This window comes from Cuculus canorus, chromosome 9 (assembly GCF_017976375.1).
Source record: "Cuculus canorus isolate bCucCan1 chromosome 9, bCucCan1.pri, whole genome shotgun sequence".
Taxonomy (NCBI): Eukaryota; Metazoa; Chordata; class Aves; order Cuculiformes; family Cuculidae; genus Cuculus; species Cuculus canorus.
This window is the reverse complement of record NC_071409.1, coordinates 8,299,983-8,321,594: the sequence shown is the minus strand read 5'-3', so window position 1 is coordinate 8,321,594 and position 21,612 is coordinate 8,299,983. Positions and strand designations below refer to the sequence as shown.

General features: G+C 39.4%; 1 protein-coding gene across 10 annotated transcripts in view; it reads right to left on the bottom strand.

Moving 5' to 3' along the window:
- The window catches only part of AGFG1 (ArfGAP with FG repeats 1), a 34,424-nt gene that overhangs the window by 5,566 nt on the left and 7,246 nt on the right, over window positions 1-21,612 (bottom strand). For 4 of the 10 annotated variants that reach the window (XM_054074176.1, XM_054074177.1, XM_054074179.1 and 1 more), the window contains exons 2-9: window positions 20,570-20,663; window positions 9,872-9,987; window positions 9,142-9,304; window positions 7,992-8,148; window positions 2,998-3,117; window positions 2,291-2,362; window positions 1,093-1,302; window positions 59-242 (exon numbers count right to left, since the gene is read on the bottom strand). In XM_054074176.1, the coding sequence (XP_053930151.1) occupies window positions 59-242; window positions 1,093-1,302; window positions 2,291-2,362; window positions 2,998-3,117; window positions 7,992-8,148; window positions 9,142-9,304; window positions 9,872-9,987; window positions 20,570-20,663 (1,116 nt within the window). The remainder of the gene's footprint in view (window positions 1-58; window positions 243-1,092; window positions 1,303-2,290; window positions 2,363-2,997; window positions 3,118-7,991; window positions 8,149-9,141; window positions 9,305-9,871; window positions 9,988-20,569; window positions 20,664-21,612) is intronic. The other 6 variants (XM_054074180.1, XM_054074184.1, XM_054074181.1 and 3 more) reach the window with 3 other exon arrangements.

The window sequence follows — 21,612 nt, the reverse complement described above, 5'->3', positions numbered from 1 at the left end:
TACTTTCCTGCATCTTGCTGACGCAAATGTAGAAAGTCAGCTCCTTCTAACAAAGTACCTGCTGATGTTACTGGTGGAAGTGTATGCATTACTAGAGGTTGCTGTGGAGCTGAACACACTGTCCAATTCTGCTAGGGCCGCATACTTGTCTGAAGATGCACTTGACTGGTTTGGGGCTGACAACGCAGGACCTGCTGATGCTGACACTACTGTACCGAAGCCACTTCCTTGCTCACTACCACCTAGAAAGAGATAAGATGAAAAGTGATGATGGTTTCATTTTCTGCCCTGCCAATGTTGAGGACTAAATGAAAGTTCATGGATAGTTTAAGTTCAGACTTAAAAATTAAATATGCACTAGGGAATACAGGAGAAAAACGTGTAACGAGCCATGAGCTCTGAGCGCAGTGTCACACTTCTATAGATACTCTGCAGTTCCAAGGAGCCTACGGTTTCCCTGGAAAATAACGACCCAATATTACCACCATCTTCAACTAGAAAATTTAACAAAAAGACATACCTTCAAATAACCCATTTTAGAACAAAACATCTACATTACAAACCAACACAAGTTTTTATAAAAAACTTGAGTAAAAAGTTACAGAATAACTAGTTTTTTCTCCTTAACTTAAAATCAACTAAACCCAAGTATCGCTGCTACTAGCTGACAGAAAAACTAACGCCAAGTCTTCTGTGGCAGAGAGGCAGGAAAGCTACTCCCGCAGTTGTCCACACCAACTGTAGCTCTCCATTTAAGAGCCTTCAGTACATATTTTAGCACAAATACAAAAATATATCAAAAAATATAAATATATATTTTCATCATTGCAGCAATAATGATTTAGGTATTTCCACTCGGTTAATCTTGAAAGGAAGCAGGCTCTCAAAAAGCAGACTTCTGATGACGCACGCACTTTTGGAGCGACGTTACTCTTAAAACTTGCATCTAGCACATTGAGGGTACTGATGTGAAACTCTACTGGCAACTTAAAGAAAGGACATTTTGAAACATGGTTATTTTAACAAGCATAGCCATCTTTGTGGAAAGCATATACATGTAGAATAAGCACAGCAAAGAAGAGAGTTTAGTACCTTGCCCTGCACTGAAGATATTATCTAAATTAGCAAGAGCAGCGTATTTGTCAGCTGACTGGAGATTCAGTTTATTCACTGCAGCTTTACTGGCTGCAGCTGCTGTCGTGTTGCTCTGAGAAGCATTGAAGGCTCCAAAATCAGCACTGGAGGATTTGGGGAAGTTATCAAAGTGAGCAAAGTTAGCATTCACAGATCCAGCACTTCCACCTGCAACAAATTAAGTTAAACATGATCAATACTGCAAAGCTAGCTCTCCAACCATAATTGAGGGCACAATAATCCCACCTCTTTGTGGTTACGGGAAGCAACACATTCCCCCACTCCATCTCACTCCACACATTTAAGACTTTCCCAGTTCCTTCAAATTTACATTGGATCATCAGAAAAAAAACAGTTTAAATTTTTCATTCTGTAGATCAGGGAAAAAAAACAAAACAAAAAAACAAAAAAAAAAACAAAACAAAAACAAAAAAACAAAACCCAAGCTTCAACAGCTTAAGCCACAGGCATAATTTGATCTTGAAAAGCCTATGTACTATTTATTAGCTGCTAAAGTAATTTTGACAAAAATATCCTGCTAAAAAAAATAAGTTTTTGTCTGAATTTTTAATATTCAAAATACAGAAGCTTCATTTTCCTGATATGGATAGCTACTATTCGCATGTATTTAATGGTTCAATGATTAAACATTGCAGATGTCAGTCACTGTTCTAAACAAAAAATAGTGCCTGCAAGTCCAAAAGTGGTACAGCTTCACGCCAAGGTTGAGAGTGTGTCTGGTTATCCATTATTAAATTTTTAGACTACATCCAATCAGGAAAGAAGCAAAGGGAAGACAACACAGCCCTCTTTATACCACCTCCACTGACATCAGAGATACCTATGTCAATTCTGAAGATCTCACTTAGGTCCACACAATTGAATTTCAGTTCAAATAGGAAACTATGAGCTTCCGTCTCTTCAGTGTCCAGACAATTTAACTAGGGAGGTCACATACTTCAGTTTAAATGAGTTGTTCTATTAAGTGTATCACATTTTTTAACAGCTGGTGAAGGATTCCACTCATGCTACAGCACACACAACTTTCTAATAGCATAATGAACGAGTTAAAACATACGCAACAGTAGGAATGAAAATGCTAGACTACAATGGCATAAAATGAAGCAAGCTGGGTTTTCCACTGCGTGGAACTTACTGTGTACAGCCTGGAGAGGAAAAGCTGAAGTAAATTCACCAAAACTGCAGCTAGATGAAAGCGTTCTGAACGCTGGACAGCCAGAAATTGTGTGGGGGTTAAAGTTAACATAAGAAGGGAGAAAGAAAATTTGAAAAAAAGTTTAAAACGACACCACACTCAGGAAAAAAAAAAAAAGGAAAAGAAAGTCAGTCAGCCCAAGATCTAGACAAACAGCAAGTGTAAGCTCAAGCAGAGTTCTAAAGCACAATCACATTAAAGGAAAGCAAAAGAAATCTCAGCAATAGGCTCTACACGTGAAGTCAAACATACTGCAGTGTGTGCATATGCTACACATACGCAGAGGCACACACTGTTTGGTACTGTGAAGCCGTTTAGGGTCTACTGAAAAACTTATCTTACAAGATAGAGTCCATTTCATATTCATTAAAAGTATCATGGTTTAATCTTTCCATAATTATTTCAGGTGTAGAGCAAACAAACAAATAGTGCCATAAATCAGACTTCTGAGAAGCATCAGGAAAACAAAAATAAAATAAAATCAACACCAAACAGAAGGAATTCATTTTGAGTTTCCCCAGAGCTTTAGATGGCTTGATTGCATTAAAGCAGGCAGATGCAAGAAATAAACTCAACTTAAGTACCTTCCAACATAAAGGTAAGGATTATTGCTATTAAGTATTAATCAAAAGTGCTAGGAGTTCTACCTGTATTTTGGGGCTGAAAAGCAGACTGACTTGCTGTGGGGAAACCGCCAAAATTATTCGAGCCACTAAACTGTCCAAATGCATCAAAGTTTGCAAAATCTGCATTTGCAGAGTTCTGCGCTGTAAATTGCAAAGGAACAAAACATGTTAATGGATATGGGAAATAAACACAAAAACAGATGTATTAACTGAATCCATGGTTATGACAGCCTCCAAGGGTAATGCCCTACCTTGTCGCTTCTGTTTACATGAAAAAACTAGACATGATATTCTACAATTGAAAGTTGCCTTTGAAAAGCTTTCACAAATTGCTTTCACAGGCCTGTACCAGCTAATGCTACTTTTCTCTTCTTCACAACTACGTGAACGGATGAAGTCCAGTTGAGCTTAACCCTAGAGTGTTCACAGTGTTGGCTGGTCAGGAAAACACTCCAGAATACCAGATGCACACCTGTGGAATGCACAACACTGATCATTCTAAATGCTAGTTTCCAAAACTGGAATTTGTGGACTAACTGAACACTTCTTTGAGAATAAAAATTAGAAGGTATTCTTGTAACATTCTGACAAGTTGAATTAGTCATATACAAAGTGCTTCTTCCTTGGGTGAATTCAGTTGGGCGTCACTTGAATAGCTTTGGCTAGGTTTATAAATTCATTTCACTGGCAAATTCATGTTTTTAAAACCTAAATCAGAGTGCAGAAATATGGAAAAATAACACCAATGTTAAGAAAAAAGCATTCCTAGAGCATATCCACAACATAACAGCCAAGGAAATTTCAAACAGAACTTTAGGTTTTGCCTTCCTTTTGTGTCATACTACAGGAGAAAACAGAAGTCAGCACCCATCTAATTTCAAACAGCTGGACATTCAAACATCTACAGATTCAGCAATGCCTAACTGATAAGTTCCACAGAAGGTCTAAACACTGGTATAAGCAAAGAGTAAGTGAAAACAATTGCTTTAATCAAATGCACCAGAGCAGGTAGAGATGCCTAGAAGTGGAGCCTGTGGGAAGCCCATGCTGGAGCAGGCTCATGGCAGAAGCTGTGGCTAATGGAGAGGAACCTGCACAGGCGCTGTGACCTTGTAGGGTCCCATGCTGAAGCAGTCCATGCCTGAAGGACCGTATCCCTGGAAAGCACCCATGCTGGAGCAGTTCTTGAAGAACTGCAGCCTATGGAAAGGGCCCACATTAAAGGACGCGATCCTGCTGCAACGAGGGACCCCACAATGGAGCAGGGGAACAGCCCGAGGAAGAAGAAATGGCAGAGATTACGTGCTATGAACTGACTGCAACCCCTATTCCTCATCCCCTCAGGGAGGAGACAGAGAACAAGGAGTGAAATTAAGCTTGGAAAGAAGGGGTGAAAGTGGTTTTAGTTTTGTTTTTATTTTTCACTATGCTACTCTATTATTAATTGACAATAAATTAAGTTAATCTTCCCCAAGCTGAGTCTGTTTTGCCCGTAGCCATACCTGCAAGTGATCTCCCTGTCCTTACCTTGACTCACAAGCTTTTTCATCATACTTTCTCCCCGCATTCTTCTGAGGAGGAAGAGTAAGAGAACAGCTTGGTGGGCACCTGGGCCAGCCAAGATCAACCCACCTCAGCATGCGGGTCAGCAATAAACAAACAAAATCAATGAGAAAGCAAGGTCCCAGGGAAGTTCTGTCTTAAAACTTTCACCTTTAATGTATGCAAGGAAGAAGATTTGACAGAAATAGAGGGAAAAGATTTTCTATCATTATACCATCAGTGTTGGTTCAAACATCATTTTATAGGCTTCAACTTCCACAGGTTTTGGCTTGTTTTTAAACCAGTAGCTCTTCGTGAGGAACAGATTAAGAATTCAATTGCACCTTGCTTTAAAATGAAAGCGATGCTTTCATCATGATGCATCAATTGGATAGAGGCTAATCAGATTGATGTTTAGTTGGCCAAATGGGATGAAGAACATACACGCCACTCCTAAAATTGTTTCAGTGTTTTTCATTTGAACCACTCACACAAACAGAACATGTCAAGAATCTTAAGAACTTGAAAGTATTCTATTACAGGCCACTTTTTTTTGCTGACACCAAAAACATGATTTGCAAGTGAGCCCACGCTGAAACAGCAGCACCATAAGGACTCTTCTGCAGAGTATTCAGATATAATCTTGCTTTATTTTATGTGGTAAAGTTTAAACCTACGTAAAAGCCGCACAAAGGTAAAGACCAGGTAAGACTTGTATTGTCCTGTACCTGAACAACACATAAATCATACTTTCAAGGACAGACTGGCAATTCCCAAATTCAGTTTTCTGCAACCTGAAGGAAGTTACGGAATTACAGTGGATTGCAGGTTGGCATGGATTTACAACTGCTGTTGTGACTGAAGAGCAGTGAGGCAGCATCAAATCTAGCTGGCTAAAGCTGGCTCAAGCATGACACCACCAGTCACAGCAATGCAAGCTGTCCTACTACCTGTGCATAGTTCCTTCTACGAGGTTTGCTCTTCCTGCTGTGCAATGAAGGCATGAAACACCGCAACTCAAAAAACCCCAAACTAGAGCCTACTTATATTACATTACAAAATTGAAAACAACTCTCTAGAAAACAACGGCTATTTTATTTCTTCTGGGTAAAGCCTCCTCTTCCTCAATACCCATGGCAGAGCTGTGCTGTGTCACTACATCTTTTTAAAATCTCTTGTGTAGGTCTTCTATTCCATTAGTTTACAGAAAGTCTATGTGCCAAATTTTTTTTTGTTGCTATTACCAGGGTGTAAACTACTGAAAACAGTTATCTGTCATCATCTTCAAAATCTCATTGGTTTGCAGAAGTTATGGAACTTGGCAAATTAAATACCAACACAAGGTCAGTGCGTTTCCCCTTCAACGTACAACACCCTGAGCCAGCTCAGTAAATTGGAAAACTCAGAAAAAAGGAACATATCAAAAATTGAATTGCACTTCTAGACTTTACATCTAGACTTCACAGATCACAGTACAAGTCTGTGTATTTTCCTACCAGCTGCTGCACGCAGTTGTGCCTTAACTGCAGAAACAGGAACTTATACTGGAAGACCTTAAATTTGCTGATGCTCTTCAGTGATTTCTTTAGTTACGATAGCATACATGAAGGGAAAGAAAACTACACCCCCCGCAGGTACTGCTAAATCCAAGCCTTAAAACACAAACACCAAGCCATAAACTTTCAGAAAGCAGTGCTGGACTAAGTGTCAAGTTCTTCCGCCTTCTGCTGTAGTGTGCGATTGCTAACAAGAGTTTCTACAGCTCCTTAAACGAGCATTTAAAACTCATTTTTGCCCAAGCTGGTAGACTGGATCAACCCTCCTTGGGTTCCAAAGGAAGTCTAACACTTAACTACTTGTTTCAGTGAACACTACCCAGTGGTTCCAGCACACAGAACAAGTCTTACAAGTGTTTAACCCTAGCGAGTCAGAAAACTCCTTCAGGTAAACCAGTCTGCCATACACATTCAGCTACTGCACACTCAGAATGAGACTTTTGGCTATTAGAATTTGATTTACCAGCCCTGAAATTGTTTTGGGCTCTAAAACTTACAGCAAGAAGTTATGGGAATGACCACAATGGTTAATTACTGAAACAGAAAACTAGTCAGTGCACCTGGGTATCCCTCTCAGATTTGATTTTCAGCACTTAATTTCAACCAGAAATAACAGACTCTTTTGTAAGAATATATTTATTCTGGAGTGTTCGTTTTTTTATATTCTTTTACAAATTACCCAGCAAAGATGCAGTGTAATTTTACCTGGATTTGGAACACGTTTGGAAGACTAATTGAGTGTATATAAAAACAGAATCACTCAGCAACAAATTTGGGAAGAATAAGCTATGAGAAAGAACTAAAAATCTTCAGCCTCTTCAGTAACACTGTACAACACCAGTTGCTCAGTACAAGTTCTCCCAGTTAAATATACATCCAAAAAGATGATCAGCATGAAATCTTACGGTAAGGATTTTACAAAACACACTACCACAGCAGCCCTTATTGTGTATTACTGAATTCAACCACCAATTATTTCACAACTTTTTTTTTAAAGTTAACTTTGAGAAAGTCTTGGTACTTCGCTCAGTTCCTCAGGTGTGCCTTCAGTCCGCTCCATCACACTTCCCCTCAGCTATTAACTACCACAGGACTGATTTGCAAGAAATCACTTACTTTTATTGGCTTAGCAGCATCACAGTTTCCCTCTAAGACTAGACTAAAAGCCCATTCATGCAAAGGTACTTTCCCACAATCACAATGCAAGTTAGCAACAACGTACTTTAGTGACCACAGAATCAACTTTTTCTTTAGGATAGACCTCTATGGCACAAGATCTTTGGCTCAAAATAAACCCTGAGGGCTCAATATATTTTACTGACATCATTCTTTAAGAATTCAAGGCCTACCCCCACCCTCAGTCAAGATACACACTCAAAGCTTGTTTATTCTTCCTGAAACTACACACTACTACCCACACAGGCAGTGTTCAGTTCTCAGACATGCACACAAAAGAGGGGGTCATTCTTTAAACTGAGGAAGCCTTTGATTTTTCTCTTAAACTGACAGTTCTCATCAATGCATCTGAACTCCCTCGAAGTCTCTGTTTCTGCTTTCTTTCCATGAACGCTGCTCTTAGTAGTTTTCAGAAAGAAAACTGAAGGTCTGATAGCAGCTTCTCCCTACGTTCTGTTACTCATCCTCTCACCCTCTCCTCCTAAGAATTTTAGGTTCTAGTAGTAGGCAGAAACAGCCTAATCATACAGATGATAGAGAATAGCTGTATCAATTCCCTCTTCAAAAAGCAAGATTATCAGTCTTTATGTCTTCAACCCCTCTTTAGAAAGATCTAAAGGAAATCTTGAGCAATACAACACTCTTGAGGTAGAGAAACAACGTACATCTCAAGAAGAAGTGACCACAAATTTAAACGACATTTTATACATTTAAAAGGGATGCACTGCTCAGAATACTTACCTGTATGACTGTTGAAGTGTGCAAAATTAGCAAAATTTGCTGTAGCAGTTGACTGAGGAGGAGCAGCAGCAAAGATATCTGAGCCAAGGTCGCTGAGGAGGTCAAATTGTTTCTTTTCTTGTTGCTGCTGTCCTTGAGATCGAACTACAACAGGAGACTACAAACAACATTTCAATTAGCTAATAAGAGCCGGTAACTTAAACTGACTTTTGCAAAATACAAGCCATTTAGCCTTGAAGTTTAAGATGCTGTATACAGTACAGGCCCTCCTCCTACAGAATGAGGAAGACTACTCATGCTACTACAGTCGCTTTTAAAGGAACTTTGCAGCAGATTTCCATGGATTAAAAGGGCCTAGAAGAATAAAGTAGCAGCTTAGAAGAAACTTCAAAATTACGTATTTAAAATGGCAAATACTATAAAAATACAAGCAATAAAACAATTCTACTGCTCTGTAATAAAAGTTAATTTTATGACTTGGAAAATATTTATTCATTGCATTCTGAAAAAGTCTTTAAAACTCAGCATAGCGAGAGAAAAATTGAAGAATTTCATCTCAAGGCTGCAATGTGCAAATTTCTAACGCTTGAGTCTGGAGAGCTCCATTCAAGAGTTGCCTGTATCCTAAAGGTAAAAGTTCTTAAAGAAAAATGCCTTCCCTTCAAACTCTCAGTACACAACAGCATTTCACCTGACGTAACAGCAGACACTCCCTGAAAGCCACAGCTACAGAACGCATAGGACGTAATAATGAACCTCAACGCTCTTCGACTACAGATTCACTTCTAATGTCATGGTTGACAGTATCAGCCGCTTTACTGCTTTCAAATAAAAAGCAAACATGAAAATGTATCACATTAGGGTCAAACTTCAGAGATATTTATGCAAAAGGCAATCATAATTAACTTGTCAATCACACTGGAAAATTCTGCTTACTGCAAATAACCATTTAAAAGAAAAATCAATTTGGTCAATGGAAACAAGCTTAATTTAGAACCTGATCTGCCAACACCTGTACCCTTCAACAAAATACATAAAATAAAGTTGTCTGTAGTGACTATAGCATTCGTAACGGTTGCTATTGAACATTCTTGTGCCACTAACGAAGTACTGCTGAACAGTGCTGTGCTGTTCAGCTCTTGTGACTCACTTGGCTAGGTGTGCCCTTGTTTAAGTGCAGTGCGGGTGCAGCTTCTCCCAAGAGAGATTTGAGCGGCTTCACCTCCGGCGTGCTGCTTGTACTACTAGCAGAAGACCCCGATATGGATGCATGGACTGATGCCACCACCTTTGCTTGCTCAGGAGGAACATACCTATATTCAAAAACAACAATAGTTTTTAGAACTTTAAGACGAAAAGATCTGCTCGAGACTCGTAACACTCAAGTATGAGAACAGGTACATCTCATCTTCTGTATTTTAACCACTGACCAGGCAACAAATTCTATCAGCAGTCTGCAAAATACCCATTACTTAAAAATTATTTTAAAAAAAAAAAAAATCTACTAAAACTCCAAATCATCAATACTTTATAGCACGTATTTCACACAAACCACATCTTCCACCTTCTAAAAGCCTGCCAAACCCTTACATTACACCGCTGTTGACACCCCCTTAAGCCATTTCTGATCCATCAATAGGAACCACACATTGAAAAAACTACTTCAAATAGTTTTTTAAATAGTCTTGCCTTTTAAATAGTCTTTTCTACTTTTTATAGGAGCTCTGAATAAAGCCCAGAAATCATTGCACTTTATAGAGCTGCGCTACTTAGCCCAAAGAGCACACAAGAAGAAAAAGACGCTCAGGAATGTGAGGATAATAGTCCATCTTCACCTCTTGCCACAGAAGCAATTTTTTATAATTGTAAAGTTATCTTACCATCTTTTCTTTTCATATTTTTCTTGTAGAAATTCCTTTACTTTCTGTGGATCCCTGAAGTCTGGAATTGCTGATGATCTATCATCAAATAGGCCTAGCCAAATCTGTTTGCACACCTTATAAAAAACGAAAACCAACCACAGATTAATAAGAGAAAATATGTTCATTCAAAACCTATTTAAATTTACAATTGTTAATACAACAAATCATCAAAAAGTGGGTGGCTACACATTTTTTGTTCCAGACCAAGCTGCTTTAACAACAGACTGGTGCACCATGTACTGGTCTAAATACTTCAAGTTCAAAGACCATCTGCCGATCTGTCACAGCAGGGCAAGTAAATCCTAGCGTCCAATTTCACCAAACACAGCTTTTACAAAATATTTGTAGTACGCACTCACATGAAGAAGCAAAGCACCTGATTCCTGCTTGTGATCTTCAAGAATGTTCTCCTTCACCTAATTGTACACATTCCTGTACTTCAGGGTTTAAAACATTTCAACAAATTCCACACACCGTAAGTCCCAGACGTTGGCTTTTAAAGGATCCGAGTTTTACTATTTACACTTGTAACTACTATTTGACTACAGCAACTGTTTTTTAAGCAACTCTTCTTACCATGACGCAGCTTCTATAGCATCATACACTTTTAATTTGAGTGAGGGTGTGACAGAGGTGGAAAAAGTACTCTTGCTTTAATTTTCTAATTGTAGTTCTGAGTGAGTAGAAGTTGAACTAATTGCAAAATTCTCAGTATGTTCATCTTCAGCTCCCAAACAAGAGGGAAGGTGACTGTTCTAAGAACTAAGACACAGGAGTTGTTACACAAAATGTCTTCTTTAGACACTTAAAACTACACTGCAAGTAAGGTGAATAAGGTAGACCCAATCAACATAGCAAACATTAGCCGTGCTCTAAAAACAGACTCTGCCAGTTGAGAACAGGTTTCTTTCAGAAGTGGAGTTAAAAAGGCTTTGGTTTTTGTTTTTTTTGGTTTTTTTTTTTTACAATGCATACCCTTTCCTCCCACACCCTTTCTGAAATAGTCCTGACCATCCCTCTTGCATGTCTCCTACAAATGCTGCCCTCTATTCCTGGAACAGTGTAAGGTTTTCAGCATTGTCCCTCAGGACCTTCAGAAGAAACACACTCGTACCAAGGAAGAGCTGCATAACCTGATTGCCCTGAAAGTTAGCAAATCCAGGTAGAAGCTGTGATACTTCCGCTACACCACCTTCTCAGAGAGGCATTGACTCACTGGGGGTGGGTGGTGGTTCTTTACCTGGCCATCTTACTTCACCAAAATTGTAGCAACTTGGCATCTTTGGAAGCACTAGGAATCAAATGTGCTAAGTTCTACAAGTCATTTCAAAGACTGCTCATTAGACAGACTGCGTAAGTATGCATTTCATACTGGATGTCTCAGTTTTATACAGTCTGCTTGCATATCTAACACTCCACAGTACTATTGTCATATACTGGACAAACAACAACAGTGGGAAGCGGATCTAATGATCAAAGGAGAGCTCTAAATCAGTGATTTAAATACTCATTTAAAAATAAGATCAGTAGTTCAAACAAAAATATCAAACCAAATCAGCTACTCAGCATTCATTCAGCAATTGAACTCCACAAAAGGGTTAAAGTCAATGAGCTGATTTGAGTTCACAAACACAAACAGCCCAATAGTAGGGTGGATTAAATGAAACTGAAGGTATATCACACTTCTTCATACAAAGTCAGAAGATACAATCTTAGTCAAAAAAGTCACAATTCTATTCTAAAAGAACAGCTGATAGCACAAAGCACTAATTTAATAGTAGCAATCTTTCACATAAGCACTACTTTTTGCTGACAGTTCTTGTAAGATGAGAACATCCATAAGTATAGCTTTAATCATCTGCAGTGGACAGTCTGCTGTGGGCCAGAGAGACTATTGCTGTACTTAGATTTGAGTATAAGTGCACCAAGGAGAAGTCTTGGGATTGCTGGGAGGAAAAAAGTCCTGTTCACAGCCAGTTACACAATACCCGGCAGCAGAGGCTAGTTATGTCCAAATGTACACAGTCCCAGCCACACACAACCCTCCTCTTCCCCCCTTCAGTGTTTCTTGCTGTTCCTCCTAGCGCTGAAGTAAAAAAATTGTGCTCGTTTCCAGACAAGCAGAAATATAAAATATAAAACCAGCCCCTCCTGGACCCTGCACCCAGAATGACTCTCAGGGCTGTGCCATGATGATCAGTCTGGATGCAGCATAAGCTGTGCTAGTGAATGACAGAGGAAGTTCTCTTCCCCACCCAGATCAAGCCATTAAGTCCCCCTTCTCCAACCACCTAAAACAACCCAGATCAAAGAAACTCATCACAATTAACCATGCCACTAGTACCACTGAAACCTGTAGAAAGATCAACTGGCAGCAACAGTCACACCACAATCCAGTTTTTCCACCTTTCTCCTTCCCAGTTTTCTGCTTCATCTTCACCCTGAAAACACAAACCACCCACAAAACCCACACAAAAAAAAACATGTCAAGTAGTCTCAAGCCTTCCTGACCACGGCAGGCAACTTCTAGAAGAAATTAGAACACAAGGTCCTGTGTGACTTCAGATCATTCACCAGCTGTGCAGCTATCGTAGGTTAACGGACACATGAACAGGTAGACAGGCACAAATGACTGTGCTGTCCAAACAGTATTGGTTTAAAATGCTGCAAGCTTCTTCAAGGCATCCATTCTTGCACTGCACTGCAATGTTTGCAAACCTTCAGAACATAGGCTTCCAAAAGCGTTTCTCGGAGCAACTACTTTAAAAACTTAACACAACAGCAGTAACAACTGAACTATGCCTTAAGTCACTATTATAAGTTATTTAATTATACCCGCCAGGCACTCTTTGTTGGTTCTCTGTTACTGGCAGCAAAGAGAACAGGATTACTAATGGGCAACACACAACCACCAAGCAGAAGAACCAACACTTAGTCACACATGCTTCGGCAATGACTCCTTGTCTTAACAGTCTGACAGCAGTAACTATGCAAACACAGGTTAAAACCTTCACTTTACCACACCACTGATGCAAATTAAATTTCAGATCAGTTTATTTAAAGATCACTCAGAGAAAATACGATTTCTTTAATTCTTAAATACCAAGTCCCTCAGAGAGTCAAATTTTAAAGCTTTACTATCCCACAAGAAACTATTAAAAGGCACAGTTTTATCTGTTTCTGTATGAAGTACCACACAATGCTTTGAACATCAGCATCCGTTCCAAGCAAGCATTCAGAATACAATAAAAGGCCCCTTGTCTCCTCTTGTTTGCTGGTGACCTGCGTGCTCTTTCTAGCTATACTTTTGTTACTATCATCTGACTTGACAGGGACCCACAATACTGCATTGATTATGCTTCAAGCAAGCCATAACACAAATTTTCAGCTTTCTACAAAGAATCAAACAGGAGCATGCTGTGCAATACCATAGGATGAAATCAAATTAAAAAGACACTACTCTCAGAGACAGAACTCATATCATCATACAACTGAAACTGTTACCTCTCCATAGTCTTAAAGCAAGTCACTAACAGTGCAGAATCTCGTGTAAAAACAAGTTTGCTGTCAGAAACGTAAATATTTTTTACTAATTAGGCCACTACATATTTTGTTTCAAAGCTATTTAAAAGTTCCTTATGGCAAAGACCAACAAAAGTTATCACGGAAATTTATACCACCATACAACTTGCTGTTGAGTTATGGTGGGGAACGATCACTCTGCATTTCTATCTGTGGTATCTTGATCATTCCCCACTAATCACAGCTTTTAAATCCACATCTGAGTTTGACAGCACTTGAGATACTAAGAAAGTAACTGTAACAAAGAAATAATTAGGACAAATGTAAAAACCACAAAAGCAAGTTAGTTGCCAATATAATACTTCAACATGAGCTTGAGTTCCCTGCTTTGTCTGGCCTGACAGCTGCCCAAGCCGGACACCTGAACAAGTGAGCACACGCTTAGTCGTAGCGTGTGCCAACTCCTGCCCAGCCATCACTTGCAGGACACAGGGAAAAATGCGTGAAAAGGCAGTAAAGGACATATAAATCCAAGCTTTAAGCAACCAGTCACTCTACTAAACATGAAGTTTACTTCTGAGTTTTTTAATATAAACTTAGTATTTCAGAAAAACACAAGGAAGCAATTTTCAAAAGAAGCAAAGGCTCAGAACAATATAAGCTCTGAGAAATCTGAAATTCCCAAAGAACACATATTTCAAAACACCTAACCACTCCAAACAGAAATCAGACTTGCAGAGCAGATTCAGAAGATGCTGCTGCCCAAGTTTCCAGATACATCTTAAGCTCTACTTTACCAGAATTACTCATTCCTTTGCTTTTACATGTAATACATGAGGAAGCATCCCAGTTACACAACATCACTATTAAGGTACCAGGCTTAAAGATTCTATGGCTTTCTACATCACACCATCTTCGTGGGGATGCTCTGGTTCACCCATTTAATATTAATATTGTTCTTTTTGCAACAGCAGCACGAATAACCCTCTGCTCAAAAGTTCTGTTCATTGACCAACAAGCCTTGCTATACTCCTCCTTTTGATAACTAAAGCTCTATTAAATAAAATGCTCTGCTTAGAGAGGAGCCTGGCAAGCTGGAGCCAAGAGTAAACATTCAAGTTATGTGGAAGCCCCTAGAAACAGTGGAACACGTCCAACAATCCATAATCATTGTCCACTGTCCCTGAAAAGTATAATTAGTCCAAGTCCCACTGGTTCACCAATGCAGCAAGAAGAAAAAAAGACAGCATTGAAGTCAGAATGATTAAGCATATGCAGCATTTCAAAGTGTACTTTTGTTGAAGGGTTGACAGAAGCAAGACTATGAAGTTCTGTCTGCCTCTACTACATTGTGGGTGCTGCAAAGTAGTAAGACAAAGCGAAGTTTTATCTTGTTTGGTAACAATAAGTAGAAAACTTAGCAGTTATCTTCATGAAATATAAAAGTTCGTGAGAATTCTTTTACAACCGGCTTGGGAAGAACAGTACCTGTTCTCTGCCAACAAACTCCAGCCCTGCAAGGGATGCCATTAGATATTTGGCAACAAGATACTGGGAAGTTCAGAATTAGATCAGCAAGTGCAGCATGAAGCAAAGAGGGAAAGAGTTGCAACCAGCTTCAACCTACTCACCCTGACCTAAATAAAAACCCAGGAGATAGCAAGGCAGAAACTACAAGTTGCCATAACTTAAGTATATCTTTGAAAGGAGAAATTGGGCCAAGCACATACTGTATGTTATAATTAAGCCTTCACCTATATTTCTCTTCATATTATTGGTTTCCCTGAATCTGCACTCAAAAACTATTCTGCTGGAGGGACAAATCGCTTTTCCTCGAACAACTGAATTTACCTATCTTGTTTTCAATACACTATTTACCTTTCTAGTCCTACAGTTTGAGTAGGACCCTTGTTTTCAGCTTTAACACAAAGGAACAAAGAACTCATCCCATTCATTGCACATCTGGTTCTCTACAAAGCAAAGTCGACCAAAAAGGCTGCTGGTCCTCATAGTAACATTTCGTGCTTTCCAGAGTTCCAGGCAGCAGCAAGAGGGGCATAAATGTAACCATTTTCCACAGACATTTCCACAGACAAAAAACATTTTGTTTTTTGCATCTAGTTTGTTGTCATGTTTGGGGGTTTTCACGCATTTTTACAGAGCTAGGGAGATGAGGAAGGACAAGCACACTGGAAAGCAGCTCAAAAAAAAAAAAACCTCACTGGTATCCACCAAAATTCTGCAGAAAGCTTGAGACCATCTGAGATCTCAGTTATTTCTGTTTCAGTGCTACATATTTCAACTACCAAACACTTTACCATGTCATAACTATTTCACTGATACAGATCTCCAGTGTGGGCGAAGGCGGATACGGGAGAGACAAAGGCCTTCTGCTTACACATCACATTGAGCCACCACACTTTAGAAACTCCAGTTAGCACAACTGTGCTAGTTAGGAATAATAAAAACTACTAGGACAGCAAAATTAAGTTTTTGCTCATGAAACCACCTTCTCCTGTAGGCAGTGAAGGCAGGATAGCAAAGAAAAGCTGTAACAGAAGTAGCACTGCTGGTAGAAGGCTGCACTTCAACTAGATAAAACACATCACTAGGCTGACAGCTATAGAGTGCTTCTTGTTCAGACCCAGACATACCATTGCACAGGAAGATTACACATGTCAGTCTAGTTTAGGAAGCTCTAATGAGATATTACCTTTCAGGAGACCAGCAAACACCAAATCAGATTCTTTCTCTCCCCTCCCCCGGATAAAATATCCTCAGTTGTGCACCAAATGCAATGCTGACAGTGCAAAGAACTGCACATTACCACACAACAAAACTATGTTCCAAAACATAACACTTACCACAGGAAGAAAGATTTGGAAACAGTTCCCTTATGTAAGCAAGTTATAGCTTTGTCTAGTTACTCAGCACTTCTGATGTCAATATTATTCATTAATCAATGTAAGCTAAAGAATTTTATACTGTCAGTATACCGATTTTAAAGCCACTTTGGGTCCAGAAGCTATAAATACTTTCATAAGCACAGAGTCCAGGCTAGTAAATCCTGCTAACAAAGCCATTGTTCTACATACAATCAGCTCATGTATCTCTATCGTATTAGCAGAACCAGGGACGTACTACAAGGACACCTGATGGTGCAGCTCGTGCTGTCAGGAGTCATCAGCTCCAGCTTAGTACTGCTGTTTTGACTCCAGAGTTTCTAGGCCACATTCCATAGTCAAGTTGATTCTAGGAAAGCATTTTGGTCAGGCCAAATACCAGCTCTGAACTAGCCCCATACTGCTACTAGTTATCATAGAATCCTGGAACGGTTTGGGTGGGAAGAGACCTTAGAGCCCATCCAGTTCCAACCCCTGCCATGGGCAGGGACACCTCCCACTGGACCAGGCTGCTCAAAGCCCCATCCAACCTGGCCTTGAACTCCTACAGGGATGGGGCAGCCACGACTTCCCTGGGCAAGCTGTGCCAGTGCCTCACCACCCTCATTGTGAAGAATTTCCTCCTAACGTCTAATCTAAATCTTCCCCCTTCCAATTTAAAGCCATTCCCCCTTATGCTATCACTACAGGCTCTTGTCAAAAGTCCCAGCTTTCAGGTACTGGAAGACCCCTAGTTGTGCAATTGTAGGTTCTCCTGGAATCTCAAGGGCAGGGAACTGGTAAGAGAATTGCAAAGGCGCTATCAATAGCCAGGAAGACTGGCACAAAACAAAATTAAGCACTGAAAACCAATCCCAAGCAGTTGAGTGGAGCCGCATAGCATCCTACTCATTAGCTCAGGGAAACATGATCTTCGCTCCCAGATGAACATAGACTTTCCATACAAGACCATCCAAATAATTTTCTTCCACCATATGTATATTAGAATAGGCTGTTTGGAAAGATTATAAAACACAGGGCGCTTTTCAAAGGTGTAGCCGAAAAATTAACTCTGTAACCGCTTTGCCTCATGATACTATTTTTCAGCTTCAGTGGAAAGCTTCTGAATAAATATTCACAGCTATAATGGCAACGTGAGAGGAGCACCACCTCCACTTTCTGCAGTGAGTTCTTTCTACTATCATCGCACTACTGAATCAGAGGCTTAATCAACATTAGCATAATTGGGTTATGAGTATTCAAACAGAACCATCTCCACACCATTCTCTCCCCATTATTCCCAAGATGAAAATACAGTGTGAAAACACCTCACGCTGCTCTTCAGGAAGAGAAGGAGGAGAAGGAAAATCCTACTCTGCTACTCAGAACTGCCCTTATCCTTTAAACAGACTTCAAAAGGCCTGCGAGGAATATCAGCTTGAAGATGTATCCATTGCCGCAAAGGTGAGCTGACCCCAACATTAGCAAAACCTGAGTCTAGACACCTGCTTATATCTACAGATGAGTAAGCAACACCAAAATATAGATTACTTCCAAATACTAATAGAGGCAGTAAAAACTCATCCAAAAAAAGAGGCCAAGTTACCTATGCTTGGGGGTGTACGTGCAGGGAAGGAGACGTGTCTCATCTGCAGAGAAACTGCTCTGAATAATCTCTTCCCAAGGCAGTCACTTTGTGGAAGCCTTTCAGTAACTGAAGGTTTTAACCGCATGTGCCACAAAGATGGCAATTTGTGACAAAAAAAATTGCTAGTGATTAGGAAATGCTTATTTATTTATTTTTAAGAGAGTCAATGTCATGGAATACACTGACCTTATAAATACTCTTTGAAGGAGAGTGGAACACTACTTCTAAGAACAACTCACCACCTTAATAACTACCTTAATCCAGGAAAGCTTTCTTGCAATTTTCCTGTCTATTTATAACAAGTTCCCTGTTGTATACCAGGATCTGCTCATCTTGAAGCAAGAAGGCTTACCACAAAGGCCTTGGCTGTGTTGGAGAAAGACTGGGAGGACAAAGTGGGAATGAAAGTATTTTACAAGCCACAGAAAAATGGAAGTTAAACATATGAGACTGCAAAAAAATTGAGGGTTTTTTTTAATATACATAGCTGCAGACTCAAACAACCGAATGCTACATCTAAATCATTCAGGGACTGCACTGTTTCATATGTCCACATATTAAAATATTGGGTAGTTCCATGCTTGAACAGGTTTATACTAAAAATTTTATTTCTTAATATATACAAAGAAGCCACCTGTGATGGAGTGCAAACTAAGCAAAGAAGGGGTTTTGTGAGGTCAGATGAACTTCACCTGCCCAATACTTTATCTTATCTGCAGGTGATTATTCCAAAGTCCAGTACCAACAAGAGAAAACAAAATGCTTATTTAACTACCGCAACACACAGCATAAAAAAAAAGTGATAACATGTTTAAGGCTTAAACTTCTAACAGTGTTTCAAACAATATCACTTCTGATCCGTGTTTAAGCACCTAATAAATCTACCATCTGCAATTACAACTATCTATTCAGTGTTAGTTTAGACTTAAGGCAAAGCACTGCCATCCAACAATCCAAAACTTTGGACATCTTCCCTTACGAGGCAGCTCATTTAAACCACTGCAATACTTTAGAGGAGTAAGTACTACAAACACAAAGACACCTGCTTTTGAAACAGAGTATAGCATTGCAGAGATCTGAGAACTTCTTTTATGTCAATAATAAATTATGTGTCAGTTAAATCATTATGACTGGCAGACTAGTCAGGTCTATAATGAGAAGGACAACTACGCTAATCAACTAAACAGGGATCACTTAAGGCTAAACTGGTAGGGTTCTCCAGCAACTGCAAATTCAGTGAAAATCTGAAATTAGAACAGATGCAGAGAGAGGGAGACACGCACGCACGTGTTTTCCTTTACACTTGTGAAGGTTAAAGCAAAGCTGGACTTTACATTCTAATCTTATGAAAAGAGACTCTAACATACTGTATCTGAACCTATAAAAGATTCTTTATTATTCTACCTGTGCAAAAAGTAAGCAATATGCTATACATGTGTGTGTGTGTATATATATATACATATACATATGTGGCAATTCTATACAGCTTTAACATGCCAAAACAATTTAAAAAACCTAGTCAAGGACATTAAGAGTATTCAATAGTGTCTGGAAGTGTTTAGACCTTGTTCCAGCTCTATTTAAAGGAATCACCCACTAACACTAATTTCAACAATACATATTTATCAGGATAGAAAAGAAATTGCTACTTCTATTTCTATTCTTCAACCTGACAGTTATAAATGGGCTAAGTTTAAGAAAGTTAAGTATCCGCATTTTAGCTAATGATGGGATTTATCCCCAGAAAGCTTCACAAGAACATGTTGACAAGACCCTCTGTAGCCTACAATCAATATTCTACTAAAACGGGAATAGAAATCAGATCGAAGTGAAATAGAACTTCTTCTAATTCAGTACAGAATCAAAAGCTTCCTCCAGAATCCTCAACACTATAGTCTGGTATGAAAATACAAACTTCCTCAAACAGGTGACAGCAACAGCAACATCCCAGGGTTAACATGCTCCACGTGGCCCTATAGAGCAAATCCAACATTTACCTTGGATTTCGTTTTCATCTACTAAAAAGAACAAAAAGGCAGCATACTAGAACGTTATGTTTCCAAAGCTGCCCTATGCCACTCTGAACATGTAGACGCTTATTAGGTAACAATCCTTAGAGGGGAAAAACCTCCTCCTTTCCTCCCTCTTTTCAAGAGCCTTCAACACTGATATACTTTCATGAAAGAAAGAAGACTGACACCTACTCCAAAGAAATACAGCTACAAGCAACAGATTTTTGTCTTGGTATGCTCTTTTAGAAAAAGATTGATGCAGTCAGTCTCAAAGTCTGGGCTTGCAGGGGAAAAAGAAAAAGGGACTGATGCATACTGCCTTACATGAAAGCAAAAGAAAACCCAATTCAGAAACCCTGATAACGCCAATCTAGATTGTCTAGGCTGAGCAATAACACACAACATTATGATCAGCTACCCAAGCGAAATGAGCTCTTTAGATGCATCACTTCAAATGATGTTGGTTTTAAAAGACTTCTGTCTACTTTCTTCTTTGAAAAAAAAAAAAAAAAATCACATTTTCCTTAAGTAGTGTATTTGAAGTTTTAATATTAAAAGTGCCAAAACCACTTGATATTCTACAAATACTTACTTCATTTCCATGTTTCTGCAGAAATTCTATTTCCTGTTGTGTGAAAGTAGTCATTGAAATCGACTTCACTCTGTGGGGTGGATTCAAGCCCCGTCTGAAAGAAGAAGCAAGAAGTAGTTAGTATTCAGGAAATCCGTCATCATACAAATCACTTTTAACATTATGGCCAGAAGTTGGTCAGTTTAAAACTCAGGAGCCATCTCTGTAAAACATACTCATTCTGGTACTGCCACACAACTTCAGGCTGGGTAAGCTCATCTCAAAATAACACTGCATACAAAGTCAAATAATGGAGCTTTGGAGCTCCATTTTTTTAAGCAACACTTAAAATTGCACATGCAAACTCACTCTGACTCTTTCTATTCAAATCTATGAAAACATAATTATACCTTTTTTAAACCCTAATCTGCTTCCCCCAAGCTTGTTCACGGTTCTCTTCACTGTTCCTCTTGCAATCTCAGGCCCCTCTGGTGTAGTTGTCTTTCCTCTCCAACTCCTCCTTCACTTCAACTTGTTCTTACTAGAACTTCTACTCAGTCACCAAAGTCCTCCAAGTTGAACTCCCCAGCTCAGATTCTTTCTCTCTTGCTGTAACCTGTATTTGCTATTTTCCCCCCAGCATCTTCCTCTAGTTCACTTCTTGCCCCTCCACACACAGATCTGTCCTTTTCTCCTCCTCAATCCTACACAAGTAACAGCAACAATAGCAAAAAGACGTTTTTACTTTGCTCTCAAATGAGAGATATCATTGCTAACGCAGTAGCTCAAAACTTGGGCAGCTCGGCCTTAAGCAAAGACTGGCACGGTTCTCCCATCCGCGCCACCAACTGCTGCAGCTAACAAACTCTTGGCATTTGTGCTGCCAAAGACTGACACTGTTAAACGCAGTTCAGTCAAAACCTGCAAGCACATAGAAAATCCCTGCTGAGCAACAGTGCCCTGATAAGAAAAAGCTTTCTGCCTTTTCAAGCTTGTTCTTTAAATACATGCTAGCTACTCTTCTTACCCATAAATACTTAAAATTAAAATCAAGTTGTGTTCTG